The 19704-nt window shown below is 39.0% G+C and overlaps 1 protein-coding gene across 1 annotated transcript; it reads right to left on the reverse strand.

Annotated features, from left to right (window-relative positions):
* Positions 1-2090: 2090 nt before the first annotated feature.
* On the reverse strand, positions 2091-5141 carry LOC138339268 (uncharacterized). The gene is made up of 5 exons (XM_069290854.1): positions 4821-5141; positions 3300-3571; positions 3151-3211; positions 3013-3066; positions 2091-2375 (listed from the first exon to the last, which is right to left on the reverse strand). Exons 1-5 carry the CDS (start codon positions 5139-5141, stop codon positions 2091-2093), a joined length of 993 nt encoding a protein of 330 aa, XP_069146955.1.
* Between the last annotated feature and the right edge of the window lie 14563 nt (positions 5142-19704).

A 19704-nucleotide genomic window follows, 5' to 3' on the forward strand; every position in this document is an offset into this window, starting at 1 on the left:
AGCCCATTAAATTTAGAAGAAGTGTTCAGGAGTTACGTCGGAAGACAAACACCTTGCTTGGTTACGAAATAGGATGAAATATAAATACTCGCCAGTTAGTCTATTTATCCCCGTTCAACGATATAGTTCGATAGATAACTAGGGTAGGCAACGAGAGGTGGTTAACCCGGATCATACTATCAGCCCTATAAATCAGTATTTTGACAACTAAAATTAGTTCTAAGCCAATAATATGATACATGAAATTCAATATATACTTCAGCCCTGGGATTTTTCAATTATTATAAGTAATGTTATTATTTTATTCCTACATTCATTTCTTTTGACCTTCTTAAATAAATAATTAGACTAGTATAATTTGGTAAAATAATTAATTGACAAGTCCTTTGGGATCGATAATCTGGTTTTTTTAAGAGCAACTATATTACTTGCGTGAACACGTACAATAGCGTGTGCAATTGGGAGAAACAATACACACTCGTCGTCTCTCAGTCTGGGATCCACAGGGGAAATTTTTCCATGTATCTATCTTCGCGTGCGGTACAATCCTCGATAATAGTAACCATCATAATGTGCGATACGTCCCTCGAAGTATAATATCCATCGCGGAGTGCGATACGACCCTCAAAATGGTACATCCTCTTATCATATAAAACTTATCACAACCATGTCTCAGATCCATGCAAATGACATGTTCAAACATATAATGAGGAAATAACCATTTTGATAACAAGACACAATTCACAACAATGCAACCATAATACAACATCAACAAATAAGCAAGGGCAAATGCACAAATACCCCCTCAACCTATGCCCGAAATCGCAGAGACACACTTATACTATACTAAGGTCCTATTACCCCCCTGAACTTATTTTATAAGTAATTTTCTACCCCCTTTTAGCCTACATGGAACTAGTTTGAAAAAAAAAGTCAACCATCGTTGGGCCCACAAGATAGTGCCACGTAGGTCTCTGAGATTTCGGGCATAGGTTGAGGGGGTACTTGGGCATTATCCCAATAAGCAATAAGCCTCCAAATCATTCTCAAAATCACACAAGGAAATACACGAATTTCATATGATTAGCAAGGGTTTAGAAATTCACTTGCCTTAGCTAATCGAATAATCACTATGGGACTTGAGCCTTCCCTTTCCATTGAGTTTCTGAATCGATGCTATCTATTCACGTATATATATTCACAATAAGGTTTCATAACTAACAACACTCACATTATTATGTGTTTAACCTTTACCTACAAATTCACCCAAATTTATAATCAAGTTCGTAACTTCTTGATGCCAATTAACATTTCAATATCATATTTTTCAAGTTTCAAGTCTAGGGTTAATCTTTAACTTTTTCAATATCATAAGTCTAATGATATTTATCCGATTGGTAACCTAAACAACGTACAGACAACTATTCAATTTTCATCCTTCATCCCAACCAATGATTGACTCATCATGGCCAATCATTATCGACCATTACCTATTCCATTAATCCCTAATATTTTTTCAAAAATTCCAGATAACTCGCGGTAAACTCGCGTTTTTAAAAAAATCAAACTACAATAATATGCCTTAATTTCCCAACCAAAATCTTCTATCACATAACCTTTTTTTTACTCTTTACCTATCATTTCTAACTCAATATTCCAGTAATGTACATTAATGATAAAGAATTAAGGGGCATACAAAACGATACTGGGCAACAAATTTAAGGGGAAATTCACCGTTATTACTATTTAATATAATAGTAATATATATACATATATGCAAACACCATCTTAAACCAACAAAATGAAGTATCACATAAGGTTACCTGGAACAATTTGCACTCCTGGTCCAATGCCTTTTGTACGTTCTTCTTTCACTTTTTTGTTTTCTGATTTATTTTTCTTTCTAAATTAATTATTTATTAAACTAACAAAATCCACTAACTTATTTTTAATACATGGGCTTAATGGTGTTGGGTCTTAAATAAATTATCACTTTAACCCATTATTATTAAAAATAACTAAATTACTCACAATTAATTAACTATAGTTAAATGACTATTAAAAATTATCAAAAATGACCTTTCGGGTCATTATATTATCCACCAATAAGCATTTTCGTCCTCGAACATAAAGTAAAGCAAAGTACCTGAAGCTTCGAACAACTGAGGATATTTGACACGCATGCCATACTCTGTCTCCCAAGTTGCCTCTCCCACTGATCGGTGCTTCCACTGCACTCTCACTGAAGTAATTTCCTTGGTACTAAGCCTCCAAACCATCATATCCAGTATAGCTATAGGCTCCTCCTCAAATGTCAAGTGTGGACCCATATCCACAGATTTATGTGAAATTACATGAGATTTATCCGGGACATACTTTTGAAGCATATAGACATGGAAAACATGATGAAATGCCGAAACTAGGTGGAAAGGCCATCTTATAGGCCATATCTCCCACTCGACTCAAAATCTCAAAAGGTCTAATAAATATAGGCTAAGCTTGCCCTTCTTTCCGAACCTCATCACACCCTTCATGGGTGATAGTCGGAACGAAGGCTCTAAATCTCTAATATCCATAACTCTTCATGCTGAATCATATGGACTTGCTCCATAGCATCTTTAAGCAAGTCTGTATCCAAGAAGTCCATCTCCGTCGAATCAAATCAACAGATTGAAGACTAACACTATCTGCCATACAACACCTCAAATGGGGATATCGGAATACAAGAGTGGTAACTGTTATTGTAGGCAAACTCTGCTAAGGGCAAATGTCGATCTCATCTAGCTCCAAAATTGATCGCACAAGATCGAAGCATGTCTTGCAAGAGCTGAATCATTCACTTGGAGTGACCATCTATCTGAGGGTGAAAAGTTGTACTCATATCTAACTAGTACCATACCATATTGTAATGCCTTCCAAAAGTGAGAATTAAATAGTGAGGCTAAATCTGATATAATAAAAACTGAAACTTCATGTATTCGCACAATCTAGGTGATATATAGCTCGGCTAACTTCTCTTCCGTATACTTTACCCGAACCAGAATGAAGTGGGAAGACTTGGTCAGCCTGTCAATGACAACCCAAATGGTGTCATAACCATCCACTATGTTAGGCAAACCCACAATAAAGTCCATAGTGATCCGCTCCTACTTCCAAGTAGGAATAGGCATCCTTTGAGATACACCCTTGGGATCCTGATATCACACTTGACCTGTTGTCAAGTTAAACACTTAGAAACAAAGTTTGAAATATCTCTCTTCATCCCATACCACTAGTAGTGTTGACTCAGATCAATATACATCTTCGGCGCTCCCTGATGGATGGAATATCGAGAACAATGGGCCTCCTCAAGAATCCATCTAGTCAACTCGCCCATCTTGGGCACACACATCCTACCTTTGATCCTTAAGACACCATGACAATCAAAGGCAACCTCCTCAGCTTCCCTTCTCAATACTTTGTCTCGAATGAGACATAACTTCTCAACATTGAACTGGTGCGCACGAATCTGCTCGACTAAAGAATATCGAGCCTCAATAAAAGCAATTATCCCATCACTCTCATCTGAAATCTACAATTGAACAAGACTACTAGTTAACATCTGAACATCTCTAGGCAATGGTCTCTTCTCAATACTTAGTGCTGCAAGACTCCCCATGTTAGGAGTCTTTCTACTTAAAGCATCAATCACAACATTGGCCTTGCCCGTATGATATAGAATTTTCATGTCATAGTCCTTCAACAACTCAATCCATCTACACTACCTTAAATTCAAATCTCTCTGACTAAAAATATACTAAAGACATCGATGATCAGTGAAGCTCTCAAAATGCACCCATACAAATAATGACACCATAACTTAAGTACAAATACCACAGCTCATGAGTAGGGTAGTTCTTTTCATGGGACTTCAAATGCTTCGAAGCATAAGCAATCACCTTCTCCTTCTACATCAATACGCCACCTAAACTGACTCTTGAAGCATCACAACACACAGTAAAGTCTACACCTTTTTCAGGTAGAGTCAACACAGGAGCGAAACCAACAAAGTCTTGAGCTTTTGAAATCTCTCCTCATACTCATCAGACCACTGAAAATACATACCCTGATGATTCAATCTAGTCAATGGAGCTGTAATAGTAGAGAAACTCTGAACAAATTGTCACTAATAACCTTCCAATCTCATAAAACTTCAAATCTCGGTAGGAAAAGTAGGTTGTGTCCATCCTCTAACTGCCTCAGTCTTGGCCGAATATACTCTTATACCCTCCTTGGACACCACGTGTCCCAAGAATGTCACAGAACTAAGCCAAAACTTACACTTTGAGAACTTGGCATACAATTTTTCTTGTCTCAACCTCTGAAGCACAACCCTGAAGTGTCGGACATGGTCCTCCTCAGTATTGGAGTAAACCAAGATGTCATCGATGAAAACAATCACAAAATAATGAAGGTATGGTCAAAACACCACGTTCATCAACTCTACGAATGTTGCAGGGGCATTAGTCAACCTTAAGGACATAACTGGAGCTCATAATGCCCATACCAGGTCCTAAAAGTTGTCTTAGGAATATTTGATGCCCTAATCATCAACTGATGATACCCTGACCTCAGATTAATCTTAGAGAACAATGATGCTCCCTATAGCTGATTAAATAAGTCATCAATACGCGGAAGAGGATACTTATTCTTCAATTTTACCTTGCTCAACCGATTGTAATCAATACACATCCTCATAGTCCATTTTTTCTTCTTCTTCACAAACAATACAGGGCCCCCCCAAGGTGACACATAGGGCGAATAAAACTCTTACTCAATACATCTTGCAACTCTTTCAACTCTGCTGGATCTATATAGTAGGAAGGGATAGAAATAGGTTTAGTGCCCGACTCAAAATCAATAGCAAAATCAATATCCCTATCGGGAGGAACACTTGGAGATTCACAAAGGAATACATCGGGAAACTCTTGAACCAAGGTAATAAAATCCATGGGAGGTGGTTTAATACTAGTATCCCGAATAAAATATAAGTAAGACAAACACCTTCTCTCCACCAATCTCTGAGCACGAATAAAGGAGATGATCTTGCTAGGATAAGAACCACTAATACCCTTCCATTCAACCCTCAGAATACCAGGCATCGCTAAGGTCACTGTCTTAGCATTACAATCAAGGAAAACATGATAAGAAGAAAGCTAATTCATACCCAAGATAACATCAAAGTCTACCATCCCCAGAATGATTAAGTCTACCCAAGTGTCACACGCAACCAAAGAAATAAGACAGGATTGATACACTCAACCTACTACTAAGTACTCACCCACGGGTGTAGAATCACGAATAGGTATAGTCATGCTATCACATATCATATCAAATTTAGTAGCAAAATGATAGACACATAATAGAATGTAGACCCTGGATCAAATAATACAGACGCAAGTCGATGACATAACTGGGATAATACCTATAAAAACAACATCAGAGGTCTCTGCCTTAGGTCTCCCTAGCAAATCATAAAATTGGCCCCCTCATCAACCACCAGCTTGGTTGGTACCTCTACGCCCACTCTGTTGATCTACAACACCACTACTAGAAAACTCTACCGCTTTTACCTGACTAAACTCTTTCACGGCCTCTACCCTGTGGTGCCGGTTGTCTAGACTGAAATGAAAAATTAGGTTGGGGTCCACCATGACCCGTCTAAGAAGTACACTGTCAGATCATATTGTATGATCTCCACAAGTAGAGAAAAATCTCTGACCGAGAAACTACTGTGCAGACCCTGAAAACCCACTACATTTGCCTCGCCCTGTAGGTTACTTCTTTGAACCGTATGAGCCTTGAACTGAACTATAAGAACCCAGAGATATCTGACCACCTTCAGATGTCGGTATAGATGCGTGAACGGGTCCCGATGCTGAATTGAACCACTCCCTCTATGTGATCCCCTGCCTCCAGATGAGGCATCATGGAACTAACTTTATGTACGGCCCCTTTTAGGGTCCCCAAACTCCTCTCTATCCATCAACTCCGCCTCTTTGGCGGTGCTTATAATGGACTGGAAAGAAGCCCCCTCTCTAGATGCTCTAATACTATTTTGTCACAACCCAAAAATGGGTGTGATGGCACTCGTCTTATCCCACAAGACAAGTCAGCCTAAAACCCAACATCTAATAAAGTGAGGGATTCAAAAAAAGTCCAATATCAATTACTATTACAAAAAACAAGTCAACTTAATTCAATTTTCAAAACCTGGTTGTCAGATAATTCTCAATCGCGGGATCCACCTGTAGCTTCCCCACAACATCCTTAATAACTGGAGCTTTTTGCTGCTTTTGGGTCTGATCCCCCTCTCTACCTTGAGAGTCATGTGGTGTGGCATTCACATCACCACTCTAGGAAAGCTCTCAAGCACACTTGACACCCTCAATAATGAATCCTGAAGCAAAGGTGTGGTTGCAGGCTCTAGAGGAACCTGTTCCTCACTAGAACGACCTCTCACTAGTGCTCCTTCATGGCCACGACCTCTGGCTAATGCCGTTCCATGAGCACGATCTCTAGCTCGAGCTCTACCTCTACCCCTTATTGGGGCCTCAACAATTTCCTCGAGAAGTGCCTTCTCTCTACCACCAGTAACATTAGCACTAGTCCTCCTCATCTATCAAAAGAGTATACAATAACTCAGTACTAAAGAAGGTAGCCACACACAATGAGAAAGAATGAACAAAAAGGTAGTTTCCTAATAGTCTTTATAGTATCTCAAAAATAGGTACAAATATCTCTGTACCAATCCTTATTACTCTACATAGACTCGACTTGTTTGTCATGACCGAAGTCTAGACCCCAGACGAGACCGGTGTCGTTGACCTCTAAGAGGTCGCAGACAAGCCTACATAGGTCATACTCACTTCATCTAGGTTAATGTTAGTGGAAAATTTGAACTTTTTATTTTCTTATTTCATTCGAGACATTTTAAACTTAACATCATAGGCGTTCACAAATCAACCATCTAATATAAAGATAGTCAAATGAAAGAAACAATTCATAACTGCATTAAACGTATTCTTGACAAAACGGCACCAGTACAAAGTCCGAAATGAAAGTGGAAAGAAACACTAGTGGGACATGCTCCACTAGCTATGGCCTACATCTAATCTAGACAAGGTAGACATCTTCGAAAGCATGAGGGCCTACCAAGTTCGGATGAAAGCTCTATGTACGGATAGCTGCAACGTCAACCTATAACCTCTAGCGTCCACTTGTGCCTGCACCTAAAATTGTAGAATTGTGTGGGATTAGTACTCACTTGTACTAAGTATGGGTATATACAAGCACACACCAAGGACATGCACAAGTAAAAACAACTCTTTATTAACAACATTATTAGAAAGGTTCGTGAGCTTTCCAAATTTGGATTAGGAAAGTGAGTGAGATTTCCAAATTTAAATTGGGAAAGTCACGCCATGAGAGAAACATGCATCTTCATACTTATTATATTGCACACAACACATAACATCTTACAAATAGCACATAACATATTGCATATTGGACATAACATCTTTCATATCATTCATTCATAGGCCATGAGACCTTGGAATTATAGACTTGACATTAAGACTTCCCAAAATGAGGGCTCAACATATGGTACCTCAACTAGGGAGCCTTCCTTAGCAAACACATAGTTTGCTTCATTCATTCATACATACTTCATTTAATTTCTTTCATAGGCTAGTGTAAAGACCAGTTAAACCTAAGATGTAGTTTAAGACTTTCATCGGGTTAACGGTGCAATGATCAAGAATGACCTAGTGTCATCACTTAAGTCTAGCTCACCTCTTGGTTATCCTATCCTAACACCTTTGGTATCATTCATTTCTATATGTGTATCATTTGAGGCTAGCCTCATTCATCATTGGGAACTTTAACTTTAACCAACATAGATAATGTGAGAATCATGAAATCCAGTGTCTCCCCCACACCGAAAAGAGGTGGAATCACCGGCCAAAGTAACCCAAACATGCTAGAGTACAAGAGAATGGAACCCCGCTTGATCCCTATATTGGCAGTATAGGTTCAAAGACTTGGAGATATAAGGATACCCATACCCGGCATGCCAGACAGTCTCATCTCATGAGAGTTACGTGAACCTCTGCCTTTCCTGAAAAAAAGGCATCACCGCTCATAGCTAGTCTATTGGTGCTCAGTGTAAAGTTCCATTACATTGAACTCATACGTCATGGAAGCTGGCTTCTAGTATGAGGACATCATAGCTCAGTAGATGATTTCTCATCTCACCATTAGTATTAAGTGTATATTAATATCAATACTTTAATTATAGTGTTCATGGAGACTGGTCTCTTCAATAACTTTACACTCTCATAGGTGAGTACGTTTTGGTAACATTTATTTAGGCTCATTTGAGATTGCTCTCATCTTTTACATTGGACTCTTATCATGTTGTCACCACATTCATTAACTTTAGTACATTTGTTCTTCATAATTACTCACCCCTTTTACGTGAATGTTAATTTCATGATATGCCAATGCACTTGGCCATTTAGTGTGTTTGACATTCTTACTTAACCCTACTAGGGTTTCATCATTTCATTATTCATATCATTATTTCATTACATACATCTTAGGATCACTTACTTCTAACGTATGCTAGACTTATGGGTCTATACATACAAGCCATGAGGCTTCAATCATAATTTGTTTAAGTGATTAATATCTTCCTAAGATTATGTGGTACAAGACTTATGCATCTTGTATGTATGCCATGATCTCGATTCTGATCTATGTAGACAACATTATTCTTGATCATTTAGTTCACGTATGACTTATGTATCAATACAGAATTTGGGTAAAGGAACACGATTTTGAATCCCTTGTACAACACTTACATTTTTCATTTATTTCATTTTGGTCCACACGGCTTGGGGACCCAAGATCAAGCCCCAACGCCTTCATTTTCTTTAAATTTCTTTTCTTTAAATTTTCTCTTTCTTGGCCGAGGGGTTGTGGGATCGAACCCCCACAACCCCTTTTATTTTGATTTCTTTTTCCATATTTTTTTGAGTTGACCATGAGGTTGTGGGATCGAACCCCCACAACCTCACTTTATTTTTCTTTTAATTCTCCTTTTCCGCCTAGAGGTCGTGGGTTCGATTCCCACGCCTCACACTTATTGTTTTTTCATTTTTCCTCAAGCTTGACCGAGAGATTGTGGGTTTTGAATCCCACTCCTCCCATTTCTTATTTCATACTTTGTTTTACAGCCAGGAGCACCCTTCAATTCCCCCTTACCACATTGTTTTTCACTTCTTTCTTTTCACCACTTTTAACGTGGTGAGGTCACGAGTTCGACCCTCAGTGACCTCACTTGTTTTTCTTCACTTTTCATGACATTTGAAACAAATTAAATTTGCTTAAACTAATCAACAAGGTGCTGGAAATTTGAGTTACATTTTCAGCTTTTTTTCCATTCCATTAAACGTTAGTTCTTAGGGGAATTTCATAGTGCATTTATAACGTTTTAGGTGCATTTTCACGGATTCGTTTAGCCAAGACATTATCACTCAAATCATAAACATTTCATCTCATAAGAACATCACGATTTACATAAACATGTGTACATGAAATACAAAGAACTAACATGCAATTTCTATTCCTATACCATGACCAATAGCCACGACAACACACCCAAACGCACGTAGTTACATTTTCAGAAAACATCAACATATGTCACATAATTCTGAACATACATATAAACACATAAGCATCACGAAAACATGTTTTATCCCTAGTTTTCTACCAACAAATATAACCAACCTATGATTCAATGAAAGCTAGTGACAGGGACATGCAACGGGGAAATAATCCTAGTTTTCGGATTACAATATACTAAACCTTAAGGGGTCTCTTGGGAAAGGGACCATGAGAAAAGAGAACCCATAACTTTTATGAGGTTCAAACCTTGAAGTTTCTGCCCAAACCTGCTCCAACACTCACGTCCAAATCCAAGTTTCAACACCAAACTTTTGACGGAAAATCTTTTTCCTTTGCCTAACGTACTTTGCTTAGCGTTTGATTTTGTTTTTCGTTGTGAGTTCTTCAAGTGTGAATAACTTTGGTAAATTTTCTATTTCTTGTACGTTATTTTGGAAGAGAGAACGTGAAAGAGAATGATAGAGACGTGAGAGAGAGATGAGCGTGAGAGATGAGAGTTTTCTTAGGCTTAGGAGTCTAGTTTAGGACTTAGTCAAATAAGGTTTTATTAAATGGTAAAATCTGATTTCCCTTTATGTTTTAAATCAGACAAAAAATAATAAATATTAATCAATTACATTAATTTAGCAACTTAAATAAAAAAGCAATTTAAATTATCGCTTCCACCTAGGTTCGAATCTAGGTGGAGCAAGACTTCACTATAAGAGTCAATTTTCGGTCCTCTCTCCCCAAAATGACCCTCCACCATATTAATTAAATATTTAATTATATATTTAGGGTAATTACAATACAACCCTTAGCCCGGAAAATACCATTTTACCCCTAGACCCTCCAAACTTAATATTTCCCCTTTTTAAGTCCGGTAAAGACTCATCCGAGTAAATCTTCATATTCGGAAGCCTTACATGGCTGCACCCAACCTTTCCTAGCTTAACTAACTTCCCAAGTTAGTTGTCTTGGATTTCATAAGGTTTTAGAGGTCTAGTTCTACTTGCATCAATGCGTGTGAACCCAGTCTAATCGTAGGCATTCTAGACACATTAAGCATTATTTAACATAGCCATTTTTAGGGTTACATTATCCCCCCCCCTTAGGAGCATTTGTCCCCGAATGACACTACTAACTATTTCGCGTGATGCCAGTTAGATCATAACATAGTTACTATACACAATAAATCAATAGCAACAAAGAATGGAGAGATAAAGAAACTTAGACTTAAGAATAGGAAGTCTAACCTCAAGAGCTGAAAAGTTGGGGTAGCGGGATATCATATCGGTCTCGGCCTCCCATGTAGAACCCTAAACAAGATGATTACTCCACAATACCTTCACTGTGGCAATCTCCTTGTTCCTTAGTCGCTTGACCTGTCTGTCTAAAATCTCAATATTACCTCCTCATAGGACAAATTTTCATCAACCCCCAAACCTTCAACAGGTAGAATCATTGCTGGACAACCTAGGCACTTCTTTAACATTGAGACATGAAAGACTGGATGAACAGAAGCTAGTTCCGCACGAAATGTCAACTTATAAGCCACCTCTCCCACACGCTGTAGGATCTCATATGGCCCAACATATCTCAAACTCAACTTCCGATTCCTGCCAAACCTCATCACCCACTTCATAGGTGATATCTTCAAATAGACCTGGTCACCAACATCAAACTTTAAGGACCGTTTTCTGTTGTCTGCATAAGACTTCTGCCAACTGAAAGCAGTAGACAACCGGTCCCTAATCACCCTGACCTTCTCTAACGCCTCATGAATGATCTCTGGACCCAAAATGGATGACTCTCCAACCTCGAACCAACTAACTAGATACCTACACCTCCTACCATATAGTGCCTCAAACGGTGTCATCCCAATGCTGGAGAGATAGATATTATTATACGATAACTCTATGAAAGGCAGATGGTCGTCCCAACTACCCTTGAAGTCAATCACACACACTCTCAGCATGTCCACCAATGTTTGAATGGTGCGCTCTTCCTGCCCATCAGTCTGAGGATGAAAGGCAGTACTAAGCTTCACATGCGTGCCTAAGCTGTTCTGGAAGGGTCTCCAGAAATGTTTAGTGAACTGAGCTCCTATATTTGAAATGATAGACAAAGGAATCCTATGCCATATCACAATATCATCAATGTAGAGTTTCGCATAATCCTCGGCTCTGTAAGTAGATTTCACAGGGATAAAATGGGCAGACTTAGTCATCCTGTCCACAATAACCCATATGGAGTAATGTTGTCTCCTAGTCTTAGAAAGAGCAACCACGAAGTCCATATTAATTGCCTCCCATGTCCAAGTAGGAACCTCAATAATCTGAGAAAGACCACCAGGCTTAAGATGTTCTGCCTTAACCTGTTGACAATTAGGACACTTGGCCACATAATCTGCAATGTCCTTCTTTATCCCATCTCACCAATAGATCTGTTTAAGATCATGATACATCTTGGTGGAATCTAGATGCATGGAGTATTTGGAACCATGGGTCTCTGCAATGATCTTGGTCCGCAAATCATCCACATCTAGTTCACACAACATGTCCTGGTACCTAAGTATGTCGTCATCTCCCCAAGCAAAAGACTCATTCATCTTAACCAACACTGAGTCCTTCAGGTCTATCAACACATGATCAAGATACTGACCCTCCTTGAATTCAACTACTAAGGATGATTCAGAACTAGGATGAACTGAAACATCCCCATTAGTAGAGTCAACTAACCGCACACCCAGTCTGGCCAGTCTATGTATATCTTTCACCAACTCCTTCCCATCCTCAACGTGGGTTGTACTTCTTATGCTCATCCTACTCAAAGCATCAGCTACATCATTAGCTTTACCTGGATGGTAGTGAACGTTCATGTCATAGTCCTTCAACACCTCCAACCATCTCCGTTGACGTAGATTTAACTTTCTCTGTGTGAACACGTATTGGAGACTCTTGTGGTCTGTGAACACATATACATGCATTCCATACAAGTAGTGCCTCCATAATTTCACTACAAACACCACAACTGCCAACTACAGGTCATGAGTGGGATTATTCTTTTCATGAACCTTGAGTTGTTTGGACGATAAACTATCACCTTACCACCCTGCATAAGAAAACAACCCAAACCAACCCTAGATGCATCAGAATACACAGTGTAATTCTCACCACACTTAGGTAAAGTAAGCACCGGGGCAGAAATAAGTCTATCCTTGAGCTCCTGGAAACTCTTCTCACAAGCCTCCGTCCATTCAAACTGCGCCTTCTTCTTAGTCAAAGCTGTCAGTGAGGCAGCAGCGGAAGAAAAACCCTCCAAGAACCTACAATAATAACCAGCCAATCCCAAGAAGCTACGAATATGTGTGGGAGTAAGAGGTTTTGGCCGGTTCTAAATAGCTTCAGTCTTCCTGGGATCTACCTTCACACCTTTGTTGGACACAACATGACCCAGGAAGGTCGCCGATCTAAGCCAAAATTCAGACTTGCTGCATTTGACATACAACTGGTGTTGTCTAAGTACCTGCAATGTCAGTCTCAAATGTTGTTCACGCTCTTCATTGGTCTTAGAGTAGATGAGAATGTTATCAATGAATACTATGATGAAAGAGTCAATGTTTTCACAGAAGACCCTGTTCATGAGATCCATAAATGCAGCAGGTGCATTCGTGAGACCAAATGACATAACTTGGAAATCATAGTGGCCATAACGGGTAAAAAAGCTTGTCTCTAGGATATCTCCATCCCTAACTGAGCTGATGGTACCCTGAATGAAGGTCAATCTTCGAGAATAAACTAGACACTTGGAGTTGGTCGAACAAGTCATCTACTCTGGGAAGTGGATACTTATTCTTTATAGTGACTTTGTTGAGCTGCCAATAATCGATACACATTCTAAGGGTTCCATCTTCTTTTTCACAAACAAGACTGGAGCGCCCCAAGGGGATATGCTCGGCTGAATGAAACCCTTATCAGTGTGATCTTTTAACTGCAGCTTCAACTCTTTGAGTTCAACTGGAGCCATTCTTTAAGGAGGAATTGAAATCGGTTTAGTATCAAGTTCTAAGTCGATACCAAAGTCAATCTCTCGAGGGGAGGAACTCTAGACAAATCATCAGGAAATACATCTTGGAACTCATTCACTACAGACACTTAGTCTATGGAAGGAATGTCATGATCTAAATCATTAACACTCACAAGATGACATAATAACCCCTTGGACATCATTTTATTGGATTTAAGGTTTGAAATCAAGGGATTAGGACGACTCGAGTTGTACCCCTCCCAGACTAGCTCTTCTTCATTAGGGAAACAAAATCTCACAACCCTATTACGACAATCCATGTAAGCACAACAACTATGAAGCCATTCCATGCCAAGAATAACATCAAAATCATGCATTGGTAACTCAACCAAGTCTGCACACATAGTCTTACCACACACAACTATTGGGCAATCCTTGTATACTCTATCAGTTCTTACATTTTTTCCTAAAAGTGTACTAACTACTATAGGATCATGTAGAACTTCAGGATATATCTCAAAAGTGAGAGAAAATAAAGGAGTTACAAAGGAAAGCGTAGACCCTGGATCAAGTAAAGCATAAACAGAAGTTGAGAATACTTGCAGCATACCTGTGGCCACATCAGCGGACTTCTTCTGCTTGTCCTTACCCTTGAGGGTGTAGAACCTATTCCTCTTAGGAGGCTCGACTGCTGCATCCTGTGGATTAGGCTTAGGCTGAGCATTGCCGCCAACCTCACCTCTTTTCTGTGGGTAGTCCTTAACCATGTGTCCTCTCTTACCTCAACCAAAGAAGGCATTAGTGACTTGTCTGCACTCTCCACTGTGAGCACGGCCACACTTAGGACAGTCCTTTCTGGGACGCTGCATCTCACCTCCATTTCCCTTCTTGGGCTCTTGTCTGCCTCCTCTAGGTGCTTTAATCCTTTGAAAGTTAGAGTTCCTTGAACTCTGTTGCCCCTTGTTATATCTGGGATGCTCATGGACGCCAAAGTTATTCCTGATGCCCCCATTGCTAGGACCTTCCTGATCATGAGGCTTAGTCCTCCTAGCATCACGAACGCCACTCTTCTTTCGGTTGTCCTCTACCTGTTGGACATGCACCATTAACCTAGAGAGGTCCATGTTATCGTGGAGCATCGCATACCAACACTCCTCTAAATCTCTGTTGATTCCAATGAGGAACCTGCTCATCTCATCCCTGTTGTTAGATATAAGGGAAGTAACTTACCTGGACAGTTTAACAAACTTTAGGGAATACTCCCTCACTGTCATGGATCCCTGTTTAAGGTTGATAAACTCCTCAACATTGGCATCCCTCATCTTTCTGGAAAAGAATCTCGCCAGAAAGGCTGTCTTAAACAGCTCCCAAGTGACCGAAACTCCGCCCAAAAACTCAGCTATCTTGCCAAATCTTGCACCAAGTCTATGTAACATCCTCAAGTTGATAGAAAGCCAACTCTGCTTTCTCAGTATCTGTGGCCACCATAGCCACCAAGATCTTATGCACCTCATCCACAAACTCCTGAGGATCCTCCAAAGTCTTAGACCCTGTGAAAATACGAGGATTCATCCTCGTAAAGTCTCTCAGCCTGTCAGCCATACTGCAAATCGGTGGGTTCTCCCTATGAACATTCTACCGGTTGACCTGGTCAATCATGGTCTGGGCCTGCATAGTGATGGCCTGTGCCATCTGGGCCAGAATGCCCTCACCTCAGCATCAGTCAACCCCAGGGTTAACCGGCATAACCGTTACTTCAACTGGAGCCTGCGGTGGAACATGATTGCCCCCAGCAGCTGCTCCTCCTCTCCTTTGACCAATTGTTCTCCTAGTATTCATTTTCTCAAAAACAACAAGGATTGATGTTAGAAATGCTCATAACACCAAGAAAATCAGACATTAGGAAAGGCACGATAAGGTTAGAAGAAAGGAAATTTTCCTATGCATCATGCAATCTCTAATTCAGGATAGTGGTGCACTTCATTACCATGACTAAGAAACTACTTAATGTGATTGATGTGAACTTATTATCCTCATAATTAAACGTAGCGCTCTAATACTAACTTTGTCACGACCGGAGTCTAGACCCTAGACGAGACCGGCATCGTTGACCTCTCACGGTTGCAGACAAGCCTACATACGTCATACTTACTTCATCTAGATTAATTTTAGCGGAAAATATGAACTTTTGGTTTTTTTATTTCATGCTAAACATTTTAAACATAACATCATAAGCGTTCACAAATCAACCATCTAATATAGAGACAATCAAATGATAGAAAAAATTCATAATTGCATTAAACATATTCTTGCCAAAACGGCACCAATACAAAGTATGAAATGAAAGTGAAAAGAAACACTAGTGGGACATGATCCACTAGCTATGCATACATCTAAGCTAGATAATAATGGTAGACATCCTGGAAAGCATAACAGCCAACCAAGTCTGGATGAAATCTCCACATCCAGATAGCTATAATGTCAACCTGTAAGCTCTAGCGTCCACTTGTGCCTGCACCTAAAATTGTAGAATTGTATGGGATTAGTACATAATTGTACTATATGGGTATATGCAAGTACACACCAAGGACATGCATGAGTAAAAACAGCTCTTTCCTAACAACATGATTATGGAAAGTCAAGTCAGTGGACTTGCCAAATTGGGATTAGGAAAGTTAGTGAGCTCCAAATTTGGATTAGGAAAGTGAGTGAGATTTCCAAATTGGGATTGGGAAAGCCATGCCATGAGAGAAACTTGCATCATCATACTTATTACATTGCACACAACAGATAACATCTTACACATAGCACATAACATAATGCATATTAGCACATAACATCTTTCATATCATTTACGCATAGTCCAGGAGACCTTGGAATAACGGGCTTGACATTAAGACTTCCCAAAATGAGGGCTCAACATATGGGACCTCAACTAGGGAGCCTTCCTTAGCAAACACAGAGTTTGCTTCATTCATTCGTACGTACTTCATTTCATTTCTTTTATAGGCTAGTGTAAACACCAGCTATACCTAAGATGTAGTTTAAGACTTTAATCGGGTTCGTTGTGCAATGATCAAGAATGACCTAGTGTCATTACTTAAGTCTAGCTTACCTCTTGGTTATCCTATCCTAACACCTTTGGTATCATTCATTTCTTTATGTGCATCATTTGAGGCTAGCCTCATTCATTCATTGGGAACTTTAAATTTAACCGACATAGATCATGTGATTATCATGAAATCCAATGTATCCCCCACACCGAAAAGAGGTGGAATTACCGGCCAAAGTGACCCAAAACATGATAGCATACATGGGAATTGAACCCCGCTAGATCTCTATACTGGCAGTATAGGTTCGAAGACTAGGAGATATAAGGTGACCCATACTCGGCATACTGGACAGTCTCATCTCATGAGATTTCCGTGAACCTCCGTCCTTCTCGAAAAAAGGTATCACCTCTCATAGCTAGTTTATCAGTGCTTAGTAGAAAGTTCCATTACATTCAACTCATATGTCATGGAAGTTGGCTTCTAGTATGAGGACATCATAGCTCAATAGATGATTTCTCATCTCATCATTAGTATTAAGTGTATATTAATCTCAATACTTTCATTAGAGTGTTCATAGAGACTGGTCTCTTCATTAACTTTACACTCTCATAGGTAAGTATATTTTGATAACATTTATTTAGGCTCATTTGAGATTGCTCTCTTCTTTTACATTAACCTCTTATCATGTTTTCACCACATACATTAACTTTACCACATTTTTTTCTCATAATTACTCACCCCTTTTTACGTGAATGTTCATTTGATCATATGCCAATGCACTTGGCCATTTAGTGTGTTTCACACTTTTACTTAACTCTTCTAGGGTCTCATAATTTCATTGTTCATATCATCATTTTATTACATACATCTTAGGTTCACTTACTTCTAACGTATGCTAGACTTATGGGTCTATACACACAAGCCATGAGGTTTCAACCAGAATTCGTTTAAGTGATTCATATCTTCCTAAGATTATATGGGACAAGACTTATGCATCTTGTATGTATGCCAAGATCTCGATTTCGATCTATGTAGGCAGCATTATTCTTGAACATTTAATTCACGTATGACTTATGTATCAATACGGAATTTGTGCAAGGGAACCCGATTTCGAATCCCTTGGACAACACTTACATTTTTCATTTATTTTATTTTGGTCCACACGGCTTGGGGACCCAAGATCAAGCTCCAATGCCTTCATTTTATTTTAACTTCTTTTCTTTAAATTTTCTCTTTCTTGGACGAGGGGTTTTGGGATCGAACCCCCACAACCCCTTTTATTTTGATTTCTTTTTCCATGATTTTTTTCGACTTGACCATGAGGTTGTGGGATCGAACCCCCACAACCTCACTTTATTTTTCTTTTAATTCTCCTTTTCCACCTAGAGGTCGTGGGTTCGATTCCCACGCCTCACACTTATTTTTTTTCATTTTTCCTTAAGATTGACTAAGAGGTTGTGGGTTCGAATCCCACTCCTCTCATTTCTCATTTTCAAAGAACTAACATGCCATTTAAATTCCTAAACCATGACCAATAGCCACAGCAACACACCCAAACACACGTAGTTACATTTTCAGAAAACATCAACCTAAGTCACATAATTCTGAATATACATATAAACACATAAGCATCACGAAAATAAGTTTTATCCCTAGTTTTCTACGAGCAAACATAACCAACCTATGATTTAATGGGAGCTACTGACAAGGACATGCAACGGGGAAACAATCCTAGTTTTTGGATTAGAATATACTGAACCTTAAGGGATCACTTGGGAGAGGTACTAAGAGAGAAGAGAACTCATACCTTTTATGAAATTCAAACCTTGAAGTTGCTGCCTAGACCTACTCCAACACTCACGTCCAAATCCAAGTGTCAACACCAAACTTTTGACGGAAAATCTCCTTCCTTTGCCTAACGTACTTTGCTTAGCGTTTGATTTTATTTTTTGTTGTGAGTTCTTCAAGTGTGAAGAACTTTTGTAAATTTTCTGTTCTTTTATGTTATTTTGGCAGAGAGAACGTGAAAGAGAATGATAGATACGTGAGAGATAGATGAGTGTGAGAGATAAGAGTTTTCTTAGGCGTAGGAGTCTAGTTTAGGACTTAGTCAAATAAGATTTTATTAAATTGTAAAAATCTATTTTCCCTTTTATTTTAAATCATCCAATAAATAATAAATATTAATTAATAAAATTAATTGACCAACTTAAATAAAAAACAATTTAAATTATCGCTTCCACCTAGGTTCGAACCCGGGTGGAGCAAGACTTTACTATAAGAGTCAATTTTTGGCTCTCTCTCCTAAAAATGCCCCTCCACCTAATTAATTAAATAACTACTTCTATATTAAGGGTAATTACGATACTACCCTTATCCTGGAAAAAAGACAATTTTACCCCTAGACCCTCCAAACTTAGGATTTCCCCTTTTTAAGTCCGGTAAAGACTCGTCCAAGTAAGTCTTCATATTTGGGAGCCCTAAATGGATGTACCCAACCTTTTCTAGCTCAACTAACTCCTAAGTTAGTAAGATATGCTGTCGCAAGGGTTCAGAGGTTTGGTTCTACGTGCATCAATCCGTGTGAACCTCATCTAATCGTAGGCATTCTAGATACATTAAGCATTGTTTAGCATATCCATTTTTAGGGTTGTTACATGTGTACACGTGAGACCTATGAACCTGAGGTTCTAATACTATTTTGTCACGATCCAAAAATGGGCGTGATGGTACTCACCTTATTTTCACCAAGACAAGTCACCTTAAAACACAACATCTAATAAAGTGCAAAATTCAAATAAAAGTTTAATATCGATTACTATTACAAAAAATAAGTCAACTTAATTCAATCCCTAAAACCTAGTTGTGACGTGCACAAACCTCTAATGTAAATACTACAATTGAATTAAAATAC

Source organism: Solanum lycopersicum, chromosome 11 (genome assembly GCF_036512215.1).
Source record: "Solanum lycopersicum chromosome 11, SLM_r2.1".
In the NCBI taxonomy this organism is placed as follows: domain Eukaryota; kingdom Viridiplantae; phylum Streptophyta; class Magnoliopsida; order Solanales; family Solanaceae; genus Solanum; species Solanum lycopersicum.